At 42.4% G+C, this 23,731-nt stretch overlaps 1 protein-coding gene across 2 annotated transcripts in view; it reads right to left on the reverse strand.

Annotated features, from left to right (window-relative positions):
- BTK (Bruton tyrosine kinase) overlaps positions 1-23,731 on the reverse strand; it is a 36,699-nt gene that overhangs the window by 7,228 nt on the left and 5,740 nt on the right. Inside the window, exons 4-14 of one of the 2 annotated variants that reach the window (XM_075538941.1) lie at positions 23,209-23,290; positions 15,222-15,350; positions 14,941-15,008; positions 12,088-12,275; positions 7,180-7,242; positions 4,406-4,460; positions 4,079-4,158; positions 3,774-3,901; positions 2,672-2,746; positions 1,410-1,581; positions 488-704 (exon numbers count right to left, since the gene is read on the reverse strand). In XM_075538941.1, coding sequence (XP_075395056.1) covers positions 488-704; positions 1,410-1,581; positions 2,672-2,746; positions 3,774-3,901; positions 4,079-4,158; positions 4,406-4,460; positions 7,180-7,242; positions 12,088-12,275; positions 14,941-15,008; positions 15,222-15,350; positions 23,209-23,290 — 1,257 coding nt within the window. The remainder of the gene's footprint in view (positions 1-487; positions 705-1,409; positions 1,582-2,671; positions 2,747-3,773; positions 3,902-4,078; positions 4,159-4,405; positions 4,461-7,179; positions 7,243-12,087; positions 12,276-14,940; positions 15,009-15,221; positions 15,351-23,208; positions 23,291-23,731) is intronic. The other variant, XM_075538940.1, reaches the window with a different exon arrangement.

Here is a 23,731-nt window from a genome sequence, read left to right on the forward strand (position 1 = left end):
CGTGGTCTGTAAGAATACTGGCCCTAGTGTGATATGGTAATCCCAATTTGCAATAGAAACTGGAAACTTTAGTTATATAGGCTGCTGCTGTTGTTTTTCGTGTGAAATGCCTCTTAAGTGATGGCTAAAGCTTTTTGAAAAACTCACAGGGACCAAAAGCACCCACCAGTCACCAGTTTGTGACTCAGATATTACCAAATGATAGCTCTGTGTCAGGAGTAATCCCTCTGGGAATCGGAGGGTTGCCCTTCTGCTGAAGCACCCCAATTTAATTTCATTTTGGATGGTACAGAGTTATGGTGTGTGTGGGGGGGGTGTGTGGATTTGAGGCTAGAGTTACCTGACTGGATCACCAATGGGGCAGAGGCACAACTAATTTTAAATTCTTTAAAATAGTGGCACCACTAGCCCTCCCCTTGGGCTAGTTTCCACTGCTACTCTCATTGCCCCAGCCCTTGGTCCCAGCGCAATCGTCCTGAGGTCCCACCAGGTCTCGGTGAAGGAATTGCTTTGACTCCAGATACTCCATGGCTTCACAGACATCCTTGCACATCTCCAGCAGCTGTTGATTCTGGAAGCGGTGGCGCATCTCCCGCAGGTAGTTCAGGAGGCAGCCATTGGCCATGTACTCGGTAATAATGAAGATGGGGCGCTGCTTGGTACAGACACCATACAACTGCACCAGCTTCTCATGGGAAAGATTCCTATAGAGAAGGCAATGAACGAGTTCTCTTCTGACTCTACATATTAGTCATAAAGGGATTGGGGAACAAAGGGGTTGTCCTAAAAGTAGATCACCAGACAGTGGACACCAGATATCAAGTTTACTTCTCTCTTTCCCACTCCAAACACCACACACCTAATATGCGAGAGTAAAGCAAGGAATCTCGGCCCATCAATAGACGAGGAAACAAGTTCAGAGCTGAATGAACACTACAGCTAAATTAGAATCATTCTTTGTTTTGATAGTCTAGTTCTTTACGTCTACCCTCAAAGGTGAAGGAGGCTCGGTGGCACTGTGGTTACAAATTGGGCACTGCAAGGTCAGCAGTTCAAAACCACCAACTGCACCACTGAAAAAAAGATGTGACTTTCTACTCCTGTAAACAGTTACAGGCTCAGCAATTCACAGGAACAGTTCAACCTTGTCCTACAGGGTTAAAATGGTAGTGAGTTGAGTTGACCTTCAAATGCTACTGAAATGGTACATATCCATGATCAATACTATTTTCAACCAATATTAAAGGTAGAAAAAATGATTTGTTGTTAGGACTCATAGATCAAAGGTTGACCTCAAGCCCTGGCCCCAAATATCTCTCCCTGGAAGTCACCTTAAACCACAGTATGGTCTCCTGGTCATTCTGAGGTCCCAAAACTGGTTGGACAGTTGGCTTTGAGTTATAACTCACATCATGACTTTGGCTTCTTCAATGAACTCATCCTCGGACATGGAGCCTTCTTTGATCATCTTGATGGCTACATCATACTGGCCTCTCCATTTCCCATACTTCACTACGCCAAACTGTCCAGTCCCCAGCTCCTTCAAGAATGTCAGGTCCTTTGGATCTATTTCCCATGATCCTATAACAACAAAACCTTGGTATGATACTTTGAGAGTTATGTACGGTATATACAATTCCTCTACAGATAAGAATCCTTGCTGAGGTAGAAATGGGAAACTAGTGAAATAAAGTCCTCAGACATAGAATGTTAATAGTTGGAGGAATATGGGAATTTTAGGTGCCAATTGGCTTGCCTTCTGAGGTAAGAAGAAAGATTAGTCAGGCCCTCAAGAGTCCCTGGATGAGATGAGACAGGAAGCTCCGGAGGTAACGAGTTCAGGATAATGGGAGGACAGCAATTCGGAAAAGGAGGGTGATAATAGTTGCACAGCCTGAAGAACACAATGTCACTGACTTGTACGTGCGCAAATTGCTGAATGGGAGTATGCTCTGCTGTGTGTATTTTCACAAACACCAACAAAAACTGATTTTAAAAACCACCATCATTAACAATAGCATCCAAAACAAAATATTTAGGGAACGTACTATTAAAATGTGCAAGGAAAAGTACAAACTATTGCCAAGACAAATTTTGAAAAGCCTAAATGTATGGAAATCTACCTTGTTCATGGAGAGAGAGAGAGAGAGAGAGAGAGAGAGAGAGAGAGAGAGAGAGAGAGAGAGAGAGAGAGAGATATTTGGGTGAGCGTTTATAGAGAAAATTGGGTTTTCTACTCAACAATTCCTACACATTTTGCTTTCTGACATTGATTACAAGCTTCACAATGTAACAAACTCTTCCCCCTTCCTCTTGTTTGACTGGCTTAGCCTTCCTTGAGGTAGTGGCACTGCAAGGACATTCACTGACTAAGATCTAATTTGGTTCCTGAAATGCTGTCCTTGCAACTGGCTAGCCCAGAGGTGAACCCACTTTTGAGATGAAAGAGCCAACCCTGTCCCTCACAGCAATTTCAAATGTATTCGCGAGTCATAAGTAGATTTTTACAAATAAATGAAATCACCATTAGCTGCATAATAGCCTTTCCATTGTTTTCCATTTTACTTCAGATCAACAGGTACATACTGAAAGAGCCACATATGGCTCTCAAGCCTCAGCGGGCCAACCTCTGGGCTAGCCCATCCTATATCCCAGAGAAACAAGTAGTTACCGTAGCCCAGGCCTGCAGTGGAAGGTGCATTCTTGTTTTGTTGAGACACGGGGTATTTAAGCCTGGATATGAGACCTGAAACAGAGAGAGGTCAGGCAGCTGATATAACCTACAGGGCAGTGCCTCACATATCCTCACTGTAAACCTCACCCTTCTGATGTGAATTTTTCTAGAAAATCTCCACAAAACCATACTTGAGGGAAGCGTCTCCTCTCGCAAGAGTTTTCATGGACCAAAAAAGAGAGGGAGAGAGAACTGAAATACATCACCTTCCCCAATTCAATACAATGGGTGGGCATCAAAAAGTCAATTAAAAGAGAATGGAATTCCACCACCACCATCCCCCCACCAACAAAAAAAAAAACTTTTCAAAGTCCCAGCCTATCCCCTTACCTCCTAGCTAAGACTTAGCTCAAATCACACCTTCTCAGTGAGGATTTTCCCATCATTAATGTCCTCGCTAACCAGTCTATCAATCAATCAATCAGTCTCCTTCATTTTTCTAGTTATCGTCGTGTCTCTTCCCAGGTATAGAGCAGTTCTCCATAGGGTTTCTTTTCTCTTTTTTTCTCCATAGGGTTTTCAATGGCTGAGTTTTCAGAAGTCGATTGCCAGGCTAGTCCCGAGGAGATTTCTGAGCACAGATTAGGAACTCACATCTCCCACCGGCCTCTCTTGTCTTAACCTTCCTGGGTTAACCAAGTTTTCCCTCAGGCAGTGAGCATTTCAGTCAACTGCTCCGTTTGGGGAAAGAAGCTCCTACTGGGTGTCAGGTCTGTCTCTGTGGCACAGTAGGCTGGAAGTGCTGGGCCGCTAATTGAAAGGGGGGCAGTTTGAATATACCAGCCACTCCGTGGAGAAAACTGAGGCAGTCTACTTCTATAAAGACTGACAGCCTTGGAAACTTATGGAACAGTTCGATTCTGTCCTATAGGGTTGGTCAACTCACTGGCAATACGGTTGTGGTGAGTTGACCTCTGTCCAGCCCTATAAGAGTTTGTATGCCCTAGGAGGCTTATTCTTGCCCCTTACCACCATGCCCTCACCAGATGGCTTCTCTAGATTTTTGTACCATCTTTCTTTGCAGTTGCCCCTGACTCACCTGCAGAGTTATGCTGATGGTAGTTAATGAGCTCGGGGATGGTGCTGAATAGGTGCTTCTCAGCCAGGTAGTACTGGCTCTGAGGTGTGGAGCACACAACATAATGGCGTATCACCCCTTGAGGGTCCCTGAGGAAGTGAATGCTTGGTTAGCAACTTGGAAACCAGAACCAGTGGGACCCAAGAAGTAAACTGCGATTCGCTTTGAGGGGAAGGGACAAAGGACAGAGGAGGGGCCCACCATTGAGCTGTTGGGCGGAAACCCCCTTGCTTTTCTCACCAGGGCCTTGGAGCAGTAGTACTTACCCTGTAGATTTCGCAAACACAGATACGGTGTATTTTCCAGCTTTGCTGGAGTCTCTGACAATGAAACCTCCTTCTTTCCCCTGAAACAATGAAAAAGAAACAGACTGTAGGAGGAAGTGGGACTCATACCTGCACCCCACCTGCCCAAGCCCCAGAGAACAACAACACCCTGATTGTATTGCCAAGGTCCTCATGACTTTTGATACTGAACCATGGAATTGAGACCCCATAGCATGGTGGCCTTATCACTGCCTTGGGATCCCTGCTGCCTGTGCAAGGAGAAGGCTGTTCATCTCCTGTCATATGGACTTGTGGTCCCACACTTACCTCTTGCTTTAGCAGCTGCTCTGCTTGGCTCCGAGTCATGTGTTTGGAATACCACCTGCCAAGGGAAAGAGTGTGCGTTGCTCTTAAACCCTGGAGTAAGCACTTTAGAGCCACCTCCAGAGCTAGACCATAGTTTTGATCCATTTATCCAAACCCCAATTGTTTTATATATAAATCATTTTACTGGGGACTCTTACAACTCTTTTTTTCTTTTATTTTTATTATTTTAATTGTTTTATTGGGGGCTCATACAACTCTTATCACAATCATCCATACATATATCAATTGTGCAAAGCACATTTGTACATTCATTGCCCTCATTATTCTCAAAACATCCACTCTCTTACAACTCATAACAATCCATACATCCATTGTGTCAAACGCATTTTGACATATGTTGTCATTATTTTCAAAACATTTTCTTTCTACTTGAGCCCTTGGTATCAGCTTCTCTTTTCTCCCCTCCCTTCCCCACCCTCCCACTCTCATGAACCCTTGACAATTGATAAATTATTATTTCCATATCTTACACCATCTGCTGTCTCCCTTTACCCTCATTGTTTTTGTTGTTTGTCCCCCAGGGTGGGGGGGGGCATTATACATCGATCCTTGCAATTGGTTCTCCTTTTCTCCCCACCTCCCCCTACCCTCGTGGTATTGCTACTCCTATTACTGTTACTGAAGGGTTTATCTGTCCTGGAGTCCATGTGTCAAGAACTCTTATCTGTACCAGTGTACATGCTCTGCTCTAGATGGATTTGTAAGGTAGAACTGGGGTCATGATAGTGGGATGAGGAAGCATTAAAGAACTAGAGGGATGCTGTGTGTTTCGTCAGTGCTATATTGCACCCTGATTGACTGGTCCCTTCCTTGTGACCCTTCTGTTAGGGGATGTCCAATTGTCTACAGATGGATTTAGGCTCCACTCACCACCCACACCCCAGTTCACATTGATATGATTGTATCCAAACCCTATTTAGTGAGTGCCTATCATGTGCCTAAGGAACCCAGTGGCAGAGTGGGTTATGTGTTAGGTTGCTAAATGTAAGGTCAGCAGTTAGAAACCACAAGTCATTCCCAGGGAGAAAGATGAGGCTGTCTGCTTCATTACAGATATATAGTCTCTGAAAAACAAAGGGGACAGTTCTGCTCTGTTTACTAGGGTCACTATGAGTTAGAATTAACTCAATAGAAGTGGGCCAGGGCCATGTGCTTGTAGGAGCCCTGGTGGCTCAGTGGTTAAACACTTGGGACTGCTAATCTAAAGTAACCTGCTTCTGTAAAGATTTGAGATCTCCCCCTGGACCAATATTGTAACCTCCTATCTAACATAATGTATGTGTCCCAATTGTGACCTCAATCCCCCTCTGGGAGTCCCACCAGTAACTTCACCAACCATGTTTTTGTGACGTTTTTCTTTGACCTCTCATATCCTTTTTAAAGCTCTGTATCTCAGCACAACCTTGGACCCCATTATGACCTCATGCTAATGTTCTCCCTCAACTGGATGAGATATCTCTGTAGTTGTCTTGTCCTTGTATTGTTTAAAACTTAATAAATGTTCTCTTTAAAAAAGAAGATTTGAGGCCTTGAAACCCTCTGAAGCTGCTCTACTCTGCCCTGTAGGGTCACAATGAGGTGGAATCAACTCAAAAGCAGTGGGCCTGGATCATGTGCACTTCCCAACCCCAGGTGGCACTAAATGTTCATAGAATGGACAGTGGAAGATGGAGGGAGAAGACCCTCAAGGACAGTTCTCTTCCAAGATTATCTAGAAAAGGACAACAGTAGAAGTTGAGATTTTTACCCTTTGAAGTGCTTTCTATCAGGCCATCAACTTTGGTTCCTCTGGATCTGAGGGTTGGGATGGTGACCTCACCAGCTCTCATAAAGAGAGGGTTTTTGGGTAAAGATAAGAGACAGAGAGTAACTTGAGGTGGGAACACCATTTGATCCAATTGGCACTAATTATTTTTAGTAAGTTGGCACTGATTTCATGCACCCCCAACTCTTGCAAGTTCAGTCCCCACCACTCAGCATTTTTAGAAGACCTACATTGCTGCTGTTGTTGCTAGATGCCCTCCAGTTGGTTCTGACCCATAGCGGTCCTTTACACAACAAAAAGAAACACCACCCCTCCCGCACCTTCCTCACACTAGTTCCTATGCTTGTGCTTGAGCCCATTCTTGCAGCCACCGTGTCAATCCACCTCCTTGAAGGCCTTCCTCTTTTTCATTGCCCTGCTATTTTACCAAGCACGATGCCCAAGATCTACATTTGTACCTGTTTTTGCTAACCTAAAGAAGCAAAGATAAATTTTGCTTTTACGAAAAAAAACAGACAAAAAGCTAAAGTAGCCTTCAGCATTTGTTTTGCTGAAATTCTTTTAGAGAGGCAATGCTCATCGACAGTTGCGAGACTGCTGCCCCAAGTGCCTACCCCCAGAACGACACTCAGCATCTCAGCAGCAAGAGTCCATTGCTGTGAACTGGATCTGTGATCACGTAGTACATTAGTGCAGTTTCAGGTTTTCTGTGCTATTTGGTAGGTTATTTGGGAAGGCTCACATTTTGTCCTCAGATTAGTTGATGGTCATTGCTTCTTCACTACAGGACATTTTGGCTAATAAAAGGTTGCCGGAAGAAGGTGGACTTTCAGACAGCGAGGGAAACCTGCGTCTTAAAACGTAAAATCTTGGGGAAATTATGTAAAAGATAACGACCCCACTTTGTTTCTCAGGGAAGATTGTGCGCTGAGAATATAAGCATACTTACTCATACATTTCTATGGAGTCTTCTGCTTCAGTGACGTAGTTACTGGGGATATAGCCTTCCTCCCTGGAAAAAAGACAATGTGGTAGACCACCTTAATATCTCCCCACCTCTGAGGAGAAATAGATTCATATATCCGTATCCTTGAACTCTGAATCAATCTCAAATGGAAGTGTAGTATTTATAGCGTGCCTCTCTCTCAAAGGGGATCATGTCTCTGAAGCATTCTCAGGCCACTTAAATGTGTGGCTTTCACACATGTGGCATTAATTTCTTTTTTTAAAACATTTTATTAGGGACTCATACAACTCTTATCACAATCCATATATATACCAGACATCAATCATATAAAGCACATCTGTACATTCTTTGCCCTAATCATTTTCAAAGCATTTGCTCTCCACTTAAGCCCTTTGCATCAAGTCCTCTTTTTTCCCCTCCCTCCCTGTGCCCCCCTCCCTCATGAGACCTTGATAATTTATAGATTGTTATTTTGTCATATCTTGCCCTATCCAGCGTCTCCCCCCCCACTTTCTGTTGTCCATCCCCCAGGGAGGAGGTCACATGTAGATCCTTGTAATTGGTTCCCCCTTTCCAACTCATTCACCTTCTACCCTCCCAGTATCGCCCCTCACACCCCTGGTCCTGAAGGTATCATCCACCCTGGATTCACTGTGCCTCCAGCTCCTATCTGCACCAGTGTACACCCTCTGCTCTAGGCAGACTTGCAAGGTGGAATTCAGATCATGGTAGTGGGGGGTGGGTGGAGGGTGGGAGGAAGCATTTAGGAACTGGAGGAAAGCTGTATCCTTCATCGGTGCTACGTCGCACCCTGACTGACTCATCTCCTCCTCTAGACCCCCTAGGGGATCTCCAGTGGCCGACAAATGGGCTTTGGGTCTCCATTCTGCACTTCCCCCTTCATTCACTATGGTAAGATTTTTTTTTTATGATGCCTTATACCTGATCCCTTCATCACCTTGTGATCGCACAGGCTGGTGTGCTTCTTCCATGAGGGCTTTGTTGCTTCTGAGCTAGATGGCCGCTTGTTCAACTTCAAGCTTTTAAGACCCCAGACGCTATCTCTTTTGATAGCCGGGCACCATCAGCTTTCTTCGCCACATTTGCTTATGCACCAGTTTGTCCTCAGCGATCGTATCATGGAGGTGTGCACCCAATGATATGATTTTTTGTTCTTTGATGCCTGATAACTGATCCTTTTGGAACCACGTGATTGCACAGGCTGATGTGTTCTTCCATGTGGGCTTTGTTGCTTCTGAGCTAGACGGCCGCTTGTTGATCTTCATGCCTTTAAGGCCCCAGACGCTATCTCTTTTGATAGCCGGGCACCATCAGCTTTCTTCACCACATTTGCTTGTTCACCCATTTTGGCTTCAGCGGTTGTGTCGGGAGGGTGAGCATCATAGAGTTCCAATTTAATAAAAGAAGGTATTCATGCATTGAGGGAGTGCTTGAGTAGAGGCCCAAGGTCCTTCCGCCACCTTAATACTAAACCTATAAATACAGGCACATAGATCTATTTCCCCATCCTCGTATATATTTGCAAGTACATGTCTTTGTCTAGACCTCCATAAATGCCCTTTGCCTCCTACCTCTTTCCTCTATTTCCCTTGACTTTCCTCCTGCCCCTATCAGTGGCATTAATTTCTATGTGCACAACAACACTTGTGGCTTACGCTACGGGCTCAGAGTGGTGGTAGGAGCCAAGTAAAGAGCTACAACTCGAAAGTACTTGAACCGAGAGCATAGTCACTTTGGACTGAATTGTTAGGAAACTAAGAAGGGGAGTTATGTGCAGGAATTTGTAAGGTGGAGTGAGTGAACACAGGGTTGAAGAAGAGCTGACAGGTCCACACATGAATTAAGCCTTAGGTGAATACCTTTGATCCTAGTTGAGGGAGGCAAGATGCCTTTGTTATCAGACAGAGAGCATGATAAAATCTATTAGCACAGACTTAGGTTAAAATGTAATAACTTCTCATTTGGTCTCCCTTTTGACCTATTTTAAGATTGTTTTAGTGTTAATAAAAAGTGAAGGGAAATTCATGTAGGTTAAGCCTCTAGTGCAGCGGTTCTCAACCTGTGGGTCACTCTATTCATAATAGAAGCAAAATTATAGTTATGAAGTAGCAACAAAAATCATTTTATGGTTGGGGGATCACCACAACATGAGGAACTGTATTAGGAAGGTTGAAAACAATTGCTCTAGTGAATCCCCTCTGACCATAGACTAGAGATGTGAATAGTCTTGCTATCAAGCAGAATGTATTGGAAAGTGGATTTTAATTTTTTTTGGAAAGTGGATTATTACTGATGCAGTTAGGTTAAACTTTAGCACCTTATCATTTGATCCCTTTTTTGAGCCATTTAAAATTTGTTCTAGTTTTTAATGTTTTCTGCTTTTTTTCCATTGAGGTTATCTTTTTATACTTTATTAATGTTGTTAGTTTTTTTATTATTAAAAGATCATTTTGTTGGGGACTCTTAACAACTCTTATCACAATTCATACATCGTTTGCATCAGGTGAATTTGTTCATATGTTGCCTTCATTCTTCTCTAGACATTTACTTTCTATTGAGCCCTTAGTATCAGCTCCTCTTTTTTCCTCCTCGTTCCCCCCACCCTCATAACCCCTTGAAAGATTGTACATTGTTCTTATTTTCATATCTCACACCTACCACTGTCACCCTTCCCCCATGTTTTCTGTTGTTTTTCCCCCTGGAGAGGGGTGTATGGTTATGTGTTGATTATTGCAATTGGTTTCCCCTTTTGCCTTTACTCTACTCCCCCTACCCTTTTGGTATCACTATTCTCACTCCTGTTGCTGGATTCTATGTGTCCTGAACTCCCATCTCTTATCTATACCTATGTACATGTTTCGCTCTAGTCTGAATAGAGAAGCAGCACTGGGGCCATGGTAATGGGGGGTGAGGATGCCTCACGGAACCAGAGGAATATAGTGTGTTTCATCGGTGCTTTTTTTTTTTTTTAACAATTTATTGGGGCTCATACAATTCTTATCACAGTTCATACATATACATACATCAATTGTATAAAGCACATCTGTACAGTCTTTGCCCTAATCATTTTTTTCTCCTCTTTTCTTTTTTTACATTTTATTAGGGACTCATACAACTCTTATCAAAATCCATACATATACATACATCAATTGTATAAAGCACATCCATACATTCCCTGTCCCAATCATTCTCAAGGCATTTGCTCTCCACTTAAGCCCCTTGCATCAGGGCCTCTTTTTTTTCCCCTCCCTCCCCTTTCCCCCCTCCCTCATGTGCCCTTGGTAATTTATACATCATTATTTTGTCATATCTTGCCCTATCCGGAGTCTCCCTTCCCCCCTTCTCTGCTGTCCCTCTCTCAGGGAAGAGGTCACATGTGGATCCTTGTAATCAGTTCCCCCTTTCCAACCCACTCACCCTCCACTCTCCCAGCATCGTCCCTCACACCCTTGGTCCTGAAGGTATCATCCACCCTGGATTCCCTGTGCCTCTAGCCCTCATATGTACCAGTGTACAGCCTCTGTCCTATCCAGCCCTGCAAGGTAGAATTCGGATCATGGTAGTTGGGGGGAGGAAGCATCCAGGATCTGGGGGAAAGCTGTGTTCTTCTTCGGTACTACCTCGCACCCTAATTAACCCATCTCCTCTCCTATGAGGGGATCTCCATTTGCCGACACTTGGGCCTTGGGTCTCCACTCTGCACTTCCCCTTCATTTAATATGGTATATATATACATATATATACATATATATATACACATACATACACACACATATCTTTTTTTTTTTTGCATGATGCCTTATACCTGGTACCTTGGCACCTCGTGATCGCACTGGCCGGTGTGCTTCTTCCATGTGGGCTTTTTTGCTTCTGAGCTAGATGGCTGCTTATTCACCTTCAAGCCTTTAAGACCCCAGACACTATCTCTTTTGATAGCCGGGCACCATCAGCTTTCTTCACCACATTTACTTGTTCACCCACTTTGGCTCCAGCCATTGTGTCGGGAGAGTGAGCATCATAGAGTTCCAATTTAATAAAAGAAGGTATTCATGCATTGAGGGAGTGTTTGAGTAGAGGCCCAAGGTCCTTCTCATCGGTGCTTTACTGCACTTGGTTGATTCATCCCTTCCCTGTAGCCCCTCTGTAGGGGGAGTGTTCCATTGTCTATAGATGGGCTTTGAATCTCTGTTCCAGCCCTCTTGTCTCAACAATATGTTTTTGGGGGTTTTTTTTTGGTATATCTCTGCTGATGCCTATTACTATGACTCCTAATGATCCCTATGGTCCCTATGACTCCTCATGATCGCACCGGTGGTGTGTGTCTTCCAACGTAGACTAGTTTCTTCTCTGCTTAATGGCGGCTTGTGTAACTTCAAGCCTTTTAGACCCCAGATGCTATGTCTTTCAGTAGCCGGGCATCATCCACCTTCTTTACTACATTTGCTTATGCACCCGTTTTGTCTTCAGCAATTGTGTCAGGAGGGTGAACATCTCAGACTGCTGATTTGTTAAAACAAAGTGCTCTTGTATTGAAGGAGGGTATGAGCAGAGGCCCGAAGTCTGTCCCCTACCTCAGTGTATTGCCATATAAATATATGTACGTAGGCCAATACCTCTTAAAATATATTTCTGTATATCTAATTCAGGATAGGTAAATCTACAGAGACAGTAACTGGATCAACAGGGAAGATTGGGCTGAAATGGGGAGCTAATAACGATGAGGACAAGAATCAAGAAAATGTTCTAAAACTGTGGTGATGATTGTACAACTGTTTTTTATATGATTGAGCTATTGAATCATTGATATGTGAATGATATACCAGTAAAATTGTTTTAAAGAATAAAGAAGAATGGTGGATATGAACTTACCCATTTTTATCCCGTGCTCTCCACCAAGGTAAGTTGCTCTCTTCTAAGATAAAGTACTCGTCACCCTTTCGCAGCTGTAGGTCATTTGCATTCATTGGCATATAGTCATAAAGGGCTACAACTTTTTTCAGCTCACTTGTGGAAACAGAGGCTGCCCTTGGCTCAGGAGGTAGTGGCTTTTTCAAGAACTGCATAGTTAGGTCCTAATGCCAGTTAAGAGAAAAAGGACAGGCAATTGATTAGCTATAAAGCATTCTCAGTGTCTCCTCCAATTCTCTGGCTTACTGGAGACACCATTGTAACCCCAAACCCCCACAACCAAATTCACTGCCATCCAATCAATTCTGACACAGAGTGACCCTATATAGGATTTCTGGGACTTCCAGTCGTTATTGAAACAGACAGCCTCATCTTTCTCCAGGGTTTCACCTGCCGAGGTTGTGGTTATCTTTCCCCCAGACCTTCTTATTTTAAAACATAATGAAAGGTATATTTTGCCTTCATTCCACAACTGTTTTTCAAACACCACTGTGAAGCATTGTAGCCTGGGTTGTGCACATTAAAATCGCCTGTTTTCACTAGCTGTCATAAAGTCGGCCCCCAACTCATTGGGACCCCATGTACAACTGGATCAGGTCATTGTGATCCATATGGTTTTCATTGCCTGTATTCTGGAAGTAGATCTCCAAGCCTTTCTTCCCAATCCATCTTAGTCTGGAAGCTCTGCTGAAATCTGTTCAGCATCACAGCACTACACAAGCTTCCACTGACAGAGGTGGCTCATTGGCCAGGACTCACACCCAAGTCTCCAACATGTAAGATGAGTATTCTACCACTGAACTACCAGTATCCCAAATGCAATCATGTCAGGAGCCTTTCAAAACTCAATTCTCAGGCAGTTTCCCAGTCCACTTACATCAATATCTCTAGGAGTAGGACCAAAGCACCAATATCGTTGGAACTTTCTAGGTAAATACCATGTAGAACCAAGGTTAAGAGACTGGTAATTAGAAAGTAGACCTAGTGAGTGTTTTTGGAACTTCTGTTTCCATATTTATAAAATGAGTGTAATAATACCCATATTCGCCTGCTTATAATATATGATAATGGCCTCTTTACACCTTACAAAGATACCCAAATATCAGATTTTAAAGTAAAAGATTAGTGGTAGGTTCTAGGTGTTGTTCACTGTTGAATTCTGTCAGCTTTACTGGGTGTATGCATCAATTTTTTAATTATAAAATGAGATTTGGGGACAGTGTTCCAAACAAGTGATTGGATTAAAGTGTGGCCAAAAATGTCCTAATAACATCCTACATTTCCAGAGAAAAGGAAACTCTAATGAGCAGGGTGAATCCGCTCATTAGCAGAGCTCCAGGGAATTTAAGACTAGTGTCTTTCCAGGGTCTGACTGCAAATTTCCATCTAAACCAGGGCTGCAGAATGTCCAGCCCTAGGGCCATATGCCCACCACACATAGTAACCCAATAAACAGGGTAGAGCTGCCCCTGTGGGCTTCTGACGTTGTAACTCTTTATGGGAGTAGAAAGCCTCTTTCTCCCATGGAGTGGCTGGCAGTTTTGGACGTTTGACCCATGGTTAGCAGCCCAACAGGTAATCACTACACCACCAGGGCTCCTTTTCTCCATATAAGGCCCTTGAAATCATCAGTACCAGCTAATAGCACGTACTTCACCAAAGAGAAGTAGTTCCACGCATCACATTGAGGTGAGTTAAATGTTTGACCACATGGTCTGTAAATGACCTTATAAATATCCAAATGGCCCTTGGCAGAAAAAGTTTCCCCATCCCATAAGTACAAAACAAAACAAACAAACAAACAAAACCAAGCCTACTGCCATTAAGTGAATTTTGGCTCAGCAACCCTATAGAACTGAGATGTAGTCAATCAATATGGCCCTTCTATCCATATGTTCTTGTTATACCTTATAATTCTGGAATCTATGCCTGTGGCTATAATCCCATTTTGGAGAGAATGCTCTGCTATTCTAAAAGACCGGATTAGAGTGGGATTAAGTGCTGACTTTAGTAAAGGGTGGGAACCAAGCCCCACTGGTTGTTTCCATGGGAGTATGGTCTGCTTACAGACAAATCCAGGCCTCCATCAAAGCCATTCCTCTGAGCATAAGTGCCCTCTCAGACAGAGAAAGCCCAAGATTGTCGGAAGAGCATTTTTGAGATTTCCGTCTGAAGTGGTTTAGGCCAAAGCCAGAGGCACCAGAGACTGGAACGGAAACTATGAGACAGAGCAAGAGGAGCAGCACTGAGACTGTGGGACTGTGAAACAGAGTGGCAGGCAGGCTTCCTGATCTAGGAAGGTAGAGGTCCAGGGACCACATGGCTGAGGCTGAGGACTAAAGAGAGACTTGACTGCTGGCTGCAGAGAGGTGTTGTCGCTGACTAATGACTATGTCCTTATTGTTTCCTGGTTCCAACTTTTGGTTACCTGTTAATTCCCTTTAAAACACTCTATCACGAGTATTTCTGTGAATTCTGTGTGGCATGGCAACAAATTATTAAACCCAGCGTAGATGTAGAGTGGCGTGGGAGGAAAGATGGGTGTCAGAGTAGGTAATGAATAATGGAGTGTGGAGGCATGACTGACTCCTGCCTTGTGGCCTCCATGCTGTTCCTCCAAGGGCATGATGGAACTGTTCCTCCAGGTTATCAACAAAGTAACTCTTTATGAAAGTAGACAGACTCTTCTTTCTCCTTGCGAGTGGGTGGTGGCTTTGAACCACATACCTGAGGTCAGCAGTCCCATGCTTACTCCACTATACTACCAGGGTTCCTTAGAAATCCTATAGCAGCATCCAATTTCCCCCCACATACCTGGTCTTCCTCAGGAGTGGGAGGCAGGGGTTTTTTTGTCTTCCGGTGGGAGCTCCCAGATTTTAAGCCTGAAAAATAAGAAGCTAACGATGATATGGAATGTTTTTCAGGAAAGTGCTCAGGGTTAGATATGGTTGGCTGGTCAGTTACAATCCTGTGCCAAGGTCCAAAACATAAACCCATGTGCAGGGCACATGGGTTTGGCAAGTTGGGTTAGACTCTTGAAGAGTGATGGAAATTGGGTAAGAGGAGGAAGAAATTATACTAATTGGATTTCTTACTTCCATTCCTGTTCTCCAAAATTTGGCATCCCATGGCGTTTTTGGCTGTTTGAGAGCAGCAAAGATACTGCCCATCAATCCAGAAGCAAGGGTGGTATTTCTGTACCAGATCATTGTTGTACCGGATTACTGTTGCAGGAGAGAAGAGAGAGAGATCACATCTGACACCAGGGAGAAACCATTGCTTACATGCCTTCCTCTTCGATTAGACTAAGCGGTGAATTTCCAGCAACTGCCCCTTGCTCATCTACCCTGAAGGAAAGAAGGGAACAGGACACTTGAGCTCACATGACTAGCCTATCGGACATGTACCCAGCCTTGCAGAGTTCCTGTGAATTTTTCTCCAGTGACCTGTCATGATGACTGTCTCCTGACCAGCAAGATAAGAATATCTGATGTCTTCAGAGCCCAAGAACAAAAATGTTATCTATGTTTGTATTGAGCAAATCTGCTGCACAAGACCTCTTTACGGTTTTTTGAAATGCAAGGATGTCACTTTGTGGACTAAGGGGTACCTGACCCCAGCCCTGGCATTTTCCATTGCCTCAGATGCATGTGAGGGTTGGATGTGGAATAAAAAAAATCAAAGAGTTATGGTGCTGGTGATGAATACTGAAAGGACCTTGAACTGCAAAAAAAAAAAAAGAAAGTCCACAAATCTGTCTTGGAAGAAGTTTAGCCAGAATATTCCTTGGGAGCAAGCATAACCAGACTTCATTTGACAGACTTTGGATATGTTACCAGTCTCTAGAATCGGACATCCTACTTGGTAAAATAGAAGGGCAGCAAGAAAGACGCAAACTCTCAAAAAGATGGATGGACACAGTGGCTGCAGCAGTGAGTTCAAGCACAGCAAGCATTGTGAGGATTGGAAAGGACTGGACACTGATTTGTTCTGTTGTACATAAGGTCAGACTAGGGTAGGAATTCACTCACTGTCCCTTTCCAGCATGTTTTCCCAGTAGCCATTACAATCTTCTTATCAGTAGGGTCAGTGTTGATGATGATGATGGCCATTTTATTTTTTAGGAAGATGTAATTCATTTGTCACATAGTTCCATAGTTCAGTTGTATTAAGAGTTGTATAAACATCACCACAATCAGTTCTAGAACATTTTCTTCCTTCTTGCTTTCCTTATTAGCTCCCCATCTCCCTCCAACCTCCCTTCCCATCTCCCCAATAAGCCATTGCACACATTACTATGTCTATAGATTTGCCTATCCTGGATTTAATATATTGGAGAACATAACACAAAACAGTCAGCAAATGTATTTTTGTTAAAGAAAGAGAAGACCAACAACAATAACAAGATAAAACAGAAGGAAAAAAGCCTCAATTGAGAAAGAAACAGGAAATACTGAAAACTAGAACAAAACAAACACAAAAAACTAGCCTATGAATAGGTTCAGGCTATTTTTTTTTCATGTCTATATAAGATATGCAGGATAAACAATCCCAAGGAGAAACAACAGGACCAATGGTCCAGGGGAACAGGGGAGAGGATGAGGTGGGGGAAAGGGAGGGGTGAACCAACAAACTCAGGTACCAGGAGACAACAAGAAATTTAAAATTGTTGGTGAGGGGTTTGATTAAATGCAAGGTAGCCAAGAGGAAGTAAAGAGTCGAATGATAGTGGAACAGGAGGAAAGTTAAAAGACATTTATAGAGGTATAAACATGGGCATGTATATATGTAAATATATTAACATAATGATAGGGATATAGGTCTGTGTACATATATTTATAGGTTAAGTATTAGCTATACAGTTTAGCATTTAATTCTAAGAAAAAAAGTCCTGAATCCCCAAAAATAAAAAACCTTTCTTCTGAGACCAATTGAAGTGCTTTAAGAGCATGCTAGCTAAATTTTACTCATTTAAGGATTTGGACGAAGCCAAAAGCTTCTGCTGATTTTTACAGGTAAATGAACAGAAATGCTTTTATAGTTATTTATGTTAAAGTGCTATCTTGATGCTTTTCTAAATATGGATCAGAGGTTTCTAGCGATTCTTTCCCATCCACTCTTCCTTCTGCCCCTTTAAGGGAGTACAAATGTTTAATGGATGGTGCAAATAGTTAAACGCTCAACTAGTTACCCAAATGTTGGCAGTTTGAACCCATCCAGAGATGCCTCAGAAGAAAAACCTGGCAATCTACTTCTGAAAGGTCAGCCTTGAAAACCCTGTAGAGCACAGTTCTATTCTGTACCCATGGTGGTATTCAGAATCAACTCGATGTCAACTTTTTTTTGTTGGTTTCTGTTTTGCTTTTTTAAAAATTTTTTTTAGTTGCTTGCCTTTTTCTTCACCATTGTACTAATGGTGGGTGCTTGGAGCTGTTTGGATGGGGTGCAGACAATAAGGGGCTGCATGATCTGTAGAGAATTGAAAAGCAAAATTAAAAGTGACTGAGAGTCTAGCTGCCTTTTATTTTTACCATATACTGGCAAGACTGAACAACATCAGTGATAAAGTATAAGCTCCCTACTAGGGTTGATTGTTGATGCCTCTCACAGCCTCTCTTCCCTCTCCCCATCCCATGCCACCATCCTTTACCCAGAGCTTTTAAGACCCTCAGTTCCTCTGTGCCTTCTCTAAGATTGGACACTAGCAGACACACCAAGAACATCTCCTTGACAACTTGTTGTTGTTAGTTGCCATTGAGTCATTTGCAACTCACAGCAACCATTTGTACAACAGAATGAAACACTGCCTGGTCCTGCACCATCCTCTCAATTGTTCATTCTTGAACCCATTGTTGCAACCACTGTGGCAATCCATCTTACTGAAGGTCTTCCTCTTTTTTTTCCCCTTCTACGTTACCAAGCATGCTGTCCTTCTCCAGGGACTGGTCTCTCCTGACAATATGCCCAATGTATGTGAGATTAAGTCTCTCCATTCTTGCCTCTAAGGAACACTCTAGGACAATTAGCTGTCCATAAATTATGCTACATTGCTAAATAAAATCAGGTTGATAAGCTAATGAGGAAATATAAAGCCTTCTCCCTTTCTCTCCCATCCTAACCCCCAACACTCTCATTAAGAATCATCCCCCCCCCAAAAAAAAAGAATCATCCCTACATTCCCAAATAATGCTTGCTTAGGAGTTTTCTTGGAGAGAACATCTCTTCTTTTTTTGGCTAATCCAGAGCTAGTGGTTCCAGCTATCTAGGGGAGGATTGCCAAAACTGGGTGTCCTAGTGGGAGGACTAAGGCAGATTTTTGCTTCACTAATGCATCCAGAGTCAACCTTGTTTAAGGAGCACTGATGTGTGCTGCACATGCTCGATGTGTTTGATAGGTCAGCCTCTTATATCCACATTTATCCGCATAACTATAATTCTGTTTCAGATATGAATGAATCATTCTTCCTTATGCTAGTCTGTGGCATTTCAATAAGGCTAGCCTTTCATTCTTTTTGGTGAGATTGGGTCATTTGTTTGCTCTTGAAGTGCTCAGAACAATAGGCTCTATCAGCCCTGACCAAACAAAGATTCAAGAGTGAGTGAGGAGGGATATCAGTGGGGCTGTAACATGAAAATGTTCCCTGCCCCATTCAAGGAAATGGAAGGAGAAAGGCCATGGCTAAATTTCAACGATATAATGTATGTGTGCAAAGTACTATTGGGGAAAAAAAGATGACGGGCAGATAGGAGTTCCAACTTTGCTAATTGAAGTATAACTTACATGTGGTGAAACACACAGATCTAAGGTGCACAGGTAGTAACATTCATCTACAACTGTTCAACCATCATCACTCGGACCCAGCACTTCAGCAGATCTCCTCATACCTCTTCAAAATCAAGACACCTACCGAAGTAATCAGTATTGTGATGAGTTTCCTTTTCATGTTACTAATTTTCAATTGGTGTATTTCACCCAGGAGAGAGAGAATCTATCAGTAGAGTGGGATTTGATGAATTCTAGGGTATCTCACCATTGGCGTTGATAACACTTGGGTTGAATTGGGATGGTCAGTGACTTGTACCTAAATCTTCCAGAAACCATAGTATTTATTGTTAAGTACCTAATTTCTCTCATAGTATCAGGCAGGTTAAACAACATATACACAGGTCTGGAACAACTGGGAATTTTAAAAATGCCTATAGTAAAACATGAGGGAAAAGAAGACATGCAAAACCACATGAGGCCACATTATCCAACTGAAATGATGGGAGTGTTATGTTTGTTTGATTTTTGTTTGTAACTGATTGTAATTTTATTTATTCAAAAAACTTTAATAGTAGTGCATAATCAAAACACTAAGGTTATGATCTGAGTAATAAACCTAGTTTATATTCTGAATATTCTTGTCATTGGATATTACTCATGCCTTGGAGGTAGTGGGCACCCAATAAATATTTGTTGGATTGAAACACAACTGGCCTTGAAATTAGTATTTGAAATGTAAAAAAAGAACTACTAACGTGAACATGCTATATTTTATTTTCCCTGTCACTCCCCATTTAAGATTGAATTGTGTCCCCTCAAAATATGTGTGAACTTAACTAGGCCATGATTCTCAGTATTGTGTTGTTTTCCAGTTTTGTGATCAGATGTTATTATCCTCCATATTATGGTATCTACACAATATGGAGTTGTACATCCTATCTTCTATATGTGAGTGAGGTTGGATCAGTGTGGGGTACATCTTGAGTCACAGAATTATAAGTAAGTCACACTCGCTTGAGTCACACCTTATTATCTTGCAAGACAATAAAAGGAGAGAGAAGTGAAAAGAGAGGGACCTCATCAAAAAGTATACAAATGTGCTTGACACAATGGATGGATGCATGGATTGTGGAAAGAGCTGTACGAGCCCCCTAATAAAATGATTTTGAGAGAGAGAGAGAGAGAAGGACCTCACTACCACCATGAAAGAAGAGCTGGGAGTAGACCATGTCCTTTGGACCTGGGTTCCTTATGCCGAGAACCTTTTAGACCCAGAGGATTGGCTCTAAGATACATGGAGATCTCAAAAAAACACTGGGCCCACAGAGGCGGAAAGAAGAAAACTACCGTCACCCAGAGCCAACAGAGAGAAAGCCTTCCCCTGGGGCTGGTGCCCTGAATTTGAAGTTCTAGCCCCCGAAACTGTGAGGGAATAAATTTCTGCTTGTTAAAACCATCCACTTGTAGTATCTCTATGATAGCAGAACCAAATAACTGAGACAGTCTCCTGAACTTCCCCTATTTCAAAACCAAGTCTTAATGGTTCATCAGTGTGGATCTCAAGTTGGTGAGGTTGCTTAATCTCTCAGAAAAATCAATCAACAGAACTATTGATTGACCATTATTTATGTACAAGACACTATAAAGACAACCAAAGAAGTACAAATAGTTTTGCCCCTTTGAAACTTTTTTCCCACCCCCTTTGAAGCTTGTGTCTCCCCCCCCCCCCAGAGTATTTCCCTGGCTTGGAAATATCACAGTGATTATGAGTATGGACTCTGAAGGCTGAGTTCATAGTTTGACCCTGACACTTTCTGCTGTGGTCTTGGGGAAAACACCTGCACCTCTCTATGCCTCAGTTTTTTCATCTGTTGAATGGGGATGATCAGATTACCTGCCTAAAAGGGTTGTTATACAGAAAAAATTGACAGAATATATACAAAGAACTTAGGATGGAAAAGGAGATTAGAATGATCGCACAAATCAAACAATGTAATCCACATCACTGAATTGTACATGTAGATACTGGTGAACTGGTGTATGCTCTGCTATGTATATTCACAACAACAAAATGTTAAGAAAGTAACAAAAAGGAACTCGGAGAATAACCTAATTGTAATAACAAACCACTGCTATTAGATTGATTCCAATTCATGATGGCTCTATTTAGGGTTTCAGAGGCTGTCAATCTTACAGGAGCAGACAGCATCATCTTTGTCCCCACAGAGCTGATGGTGAACCCAATACTTGATCCAAATGCACAGCCAGGACCTCTCCTATGAAACACTATTGAAATGCTTACTCCTTTGGTAAATAGCCTCAAGGCTATTTTGGTTTTTTTTTTGCATTCAAGACTCTTATCTCAAAACACCCCCAAGAACTGTAGCACAGTTTGATCTATCGTCTGTTTGTAATACGTACCTGGAACGATTTTGCAACCACCCACAGATGGAATTTCTGGATTTGGTAACCAAGCAACATAAAACTATGCAATGTAATTAGGCTTCGGAGTCATACAGACGGCACGGGAATGTGGTAAGAATCTGGACTCCACCACTCGCTAGCCATGTGGCCTTAACCTCTTTGAGCCCTGGGTCCCTCATCTGTACAGAAGGTAATGAAACCTACCTCACAAGGTTAGCATGAGGATTAAGTGAACTAACACATTTGAAGCACTTAGCATGGATCCTGGCACAGAGTAATGCTCATTTAAAAAAAACACACAGCAACAATCAAACACACTCTATTGAGTTGATTCCAATTCATAGCAACCCTGCGGAGGTTTTTTGAGCTTTGTCGTTTTGGTGGGTTATGAACTTCCAAACTTGCACTTAATTGACCAACGCTTACCAGACAACGTCCCAAGGGCTTTTTAAGTGCTCATGAAGCATTCATTGTCATCATAATTATTAGTATTCTTTTTAGCCTGAAGTTACTGTTAGAATTAAATAAGCTAATAAATATAAAGTACCTAGCTCAGAGTCTGACACACCGTTAGAATTCAGTACATGACCCTTCTCTCTTTTTTGTCTCACTTTCTGTTAGAAAGACTTGGTGATTCGTATTTCAACTCTGTTGGACTGTCATTCAAGGAAGTGAACAAAGCTGGTATAGCCAGCCACGGAGTATCAGAATCGAAATGTTTATTAAGACAAAGGGTTGTCATGCAATAACCCAACCATGCTGTTATCAGTCTGCCATCCTTCCTGTTTCTCTAGGCAGCCTTTCCTGATGTCAACTCAACCAGTTAATCTCTCAGTCACTTGACATGTGGCTATATATACACACAAATATGTGTGCATGCATCCTGTGTTGCAAGCATTCACAGTCATGTTTATCTGAACACACACTGTATGGGCTGTGGTAAATGGTGAAACTGTGTTCAAATTTAGGTCCCCCAAAAGCAAAGAACCTGAAATAGTTCCTTGGGAAATATTTAGCCGAAATGGAGAGATGTACAGAGCTGCCTCATATGGTACTTTACAGTTTTCTACACACTTTACTTCATCTGACTCTGGAGTAGGGCTGTTTTTGTGATTGGTTTGTGCTGTCAAGTCCATTCCTGCCCATAGCAACCCGATTTGACACAGTAGAGCTGCCCCATGGAGTTTCCTAGGCAGTAATCTTTATAGGAAAACATTGTCAGGTCATTTCTCCCACAGAGCCTACAGTGGGCTTATGTCAGGAACCGTTCTGTTAGCAGCTAAGCACTGAGCCATTGTGCTGCCAACATGATCATTCTCCTCGTTCAGAATAAGAGTCTCAAAGAATCTTGTCGGCTTACTTGACAGAAGTCACCCAGCTTGTAAGTGGTAGAAGAGGACTTGAAACCAGGTTCTCAGATCTGACTTGAAGCACTCCATGAGTCATCTATTTAACTTTTTGAAATAAGACATTTTATACTTAGGATTCTATTGATTGCTTAAGCAATACCTTTACAACCGGTGTGAAGAATGGGGGCTTTTTTATATGTGGGGAAATGGAAATGCCTAAAATAATAAAATTGTACTGGGGGAGAGTGGCAAAACTGGGTCTCACCTCTTAATCTAGTGCCTGACCTTTATATAATGAAATACTTACCAACTGAATTATGAGTATCTGGGCATAATGCCCCTCCTTATCACTTCTCTTTTTCTCCCTTTTCCCCCTTCCCTTCTCATTCTTTCTTTGCTCTCTCCCATTCCCCTTTCTTCTCTCCTTACCCCATCTCTCCATTTTCTCTCCTCCATTTCTTTCTCTGGCTTTTCTTACTTTCATTTGCTTTCCTTCCTTCTCTCTTTGTTTGGAAACTAGTTTATATTCCAGATAATTCTCACCATTTTTGAGCTGGTGAATCCAACGCTTCCTCAGGTCTTCAGTTGGGGAGAAGACATAGAGAGGTCCTTCATCATAAACGACCTGGGGCAATGGACACACCAACTTGAGCAGTTAGGGTTCAAGTGAAAGACAAAAGACTTTGAAAGAACTACAAAGCTACAATTTTGTGGGCTCATCATGAGAAACTAAGAAAGGCAGCAGCAAAGCTGGGGTCACATGAACTATCAGTAGAAATCTGGAACAACTCATATGCAGGGCTCTAGGGCTTAGAGCCTCTTCACTTTTTGGAGGCCTGCTCCTGGGTCCTCTTCCTGAGGGCGTCAACTTAATGGACAATGCTGCTTTGGGTCCTTGATAGAGACAAGAGTTTTGTTTCTTCAACAAAGGACATTTATGTTATGATTAAACTGAGTTGCCAAAGAAGATATTTGGAGAATCTATAAAACTTAAGTTTTGAGAATTTACATATGTATTTAAAACATGTCATAGTTATTATATATAGATTAGTCATGGAAAATATGG

The sequence above is a fragment of the Tenrec ecaudatus genome, chromosome X, assembly GCF_050624435.1.
Source record: "Tenrec ecaudatus isolate mTenEca1 chromosome X, mTenEca1.hap1, whole genome shotgun sequence".
Lineage (NCBI taxonomy): Eukaryota > Metazoa > Chordata > Mammalia > Afrosoricida > Tenrecidae > Tenrec > Tenrec ecaudatus.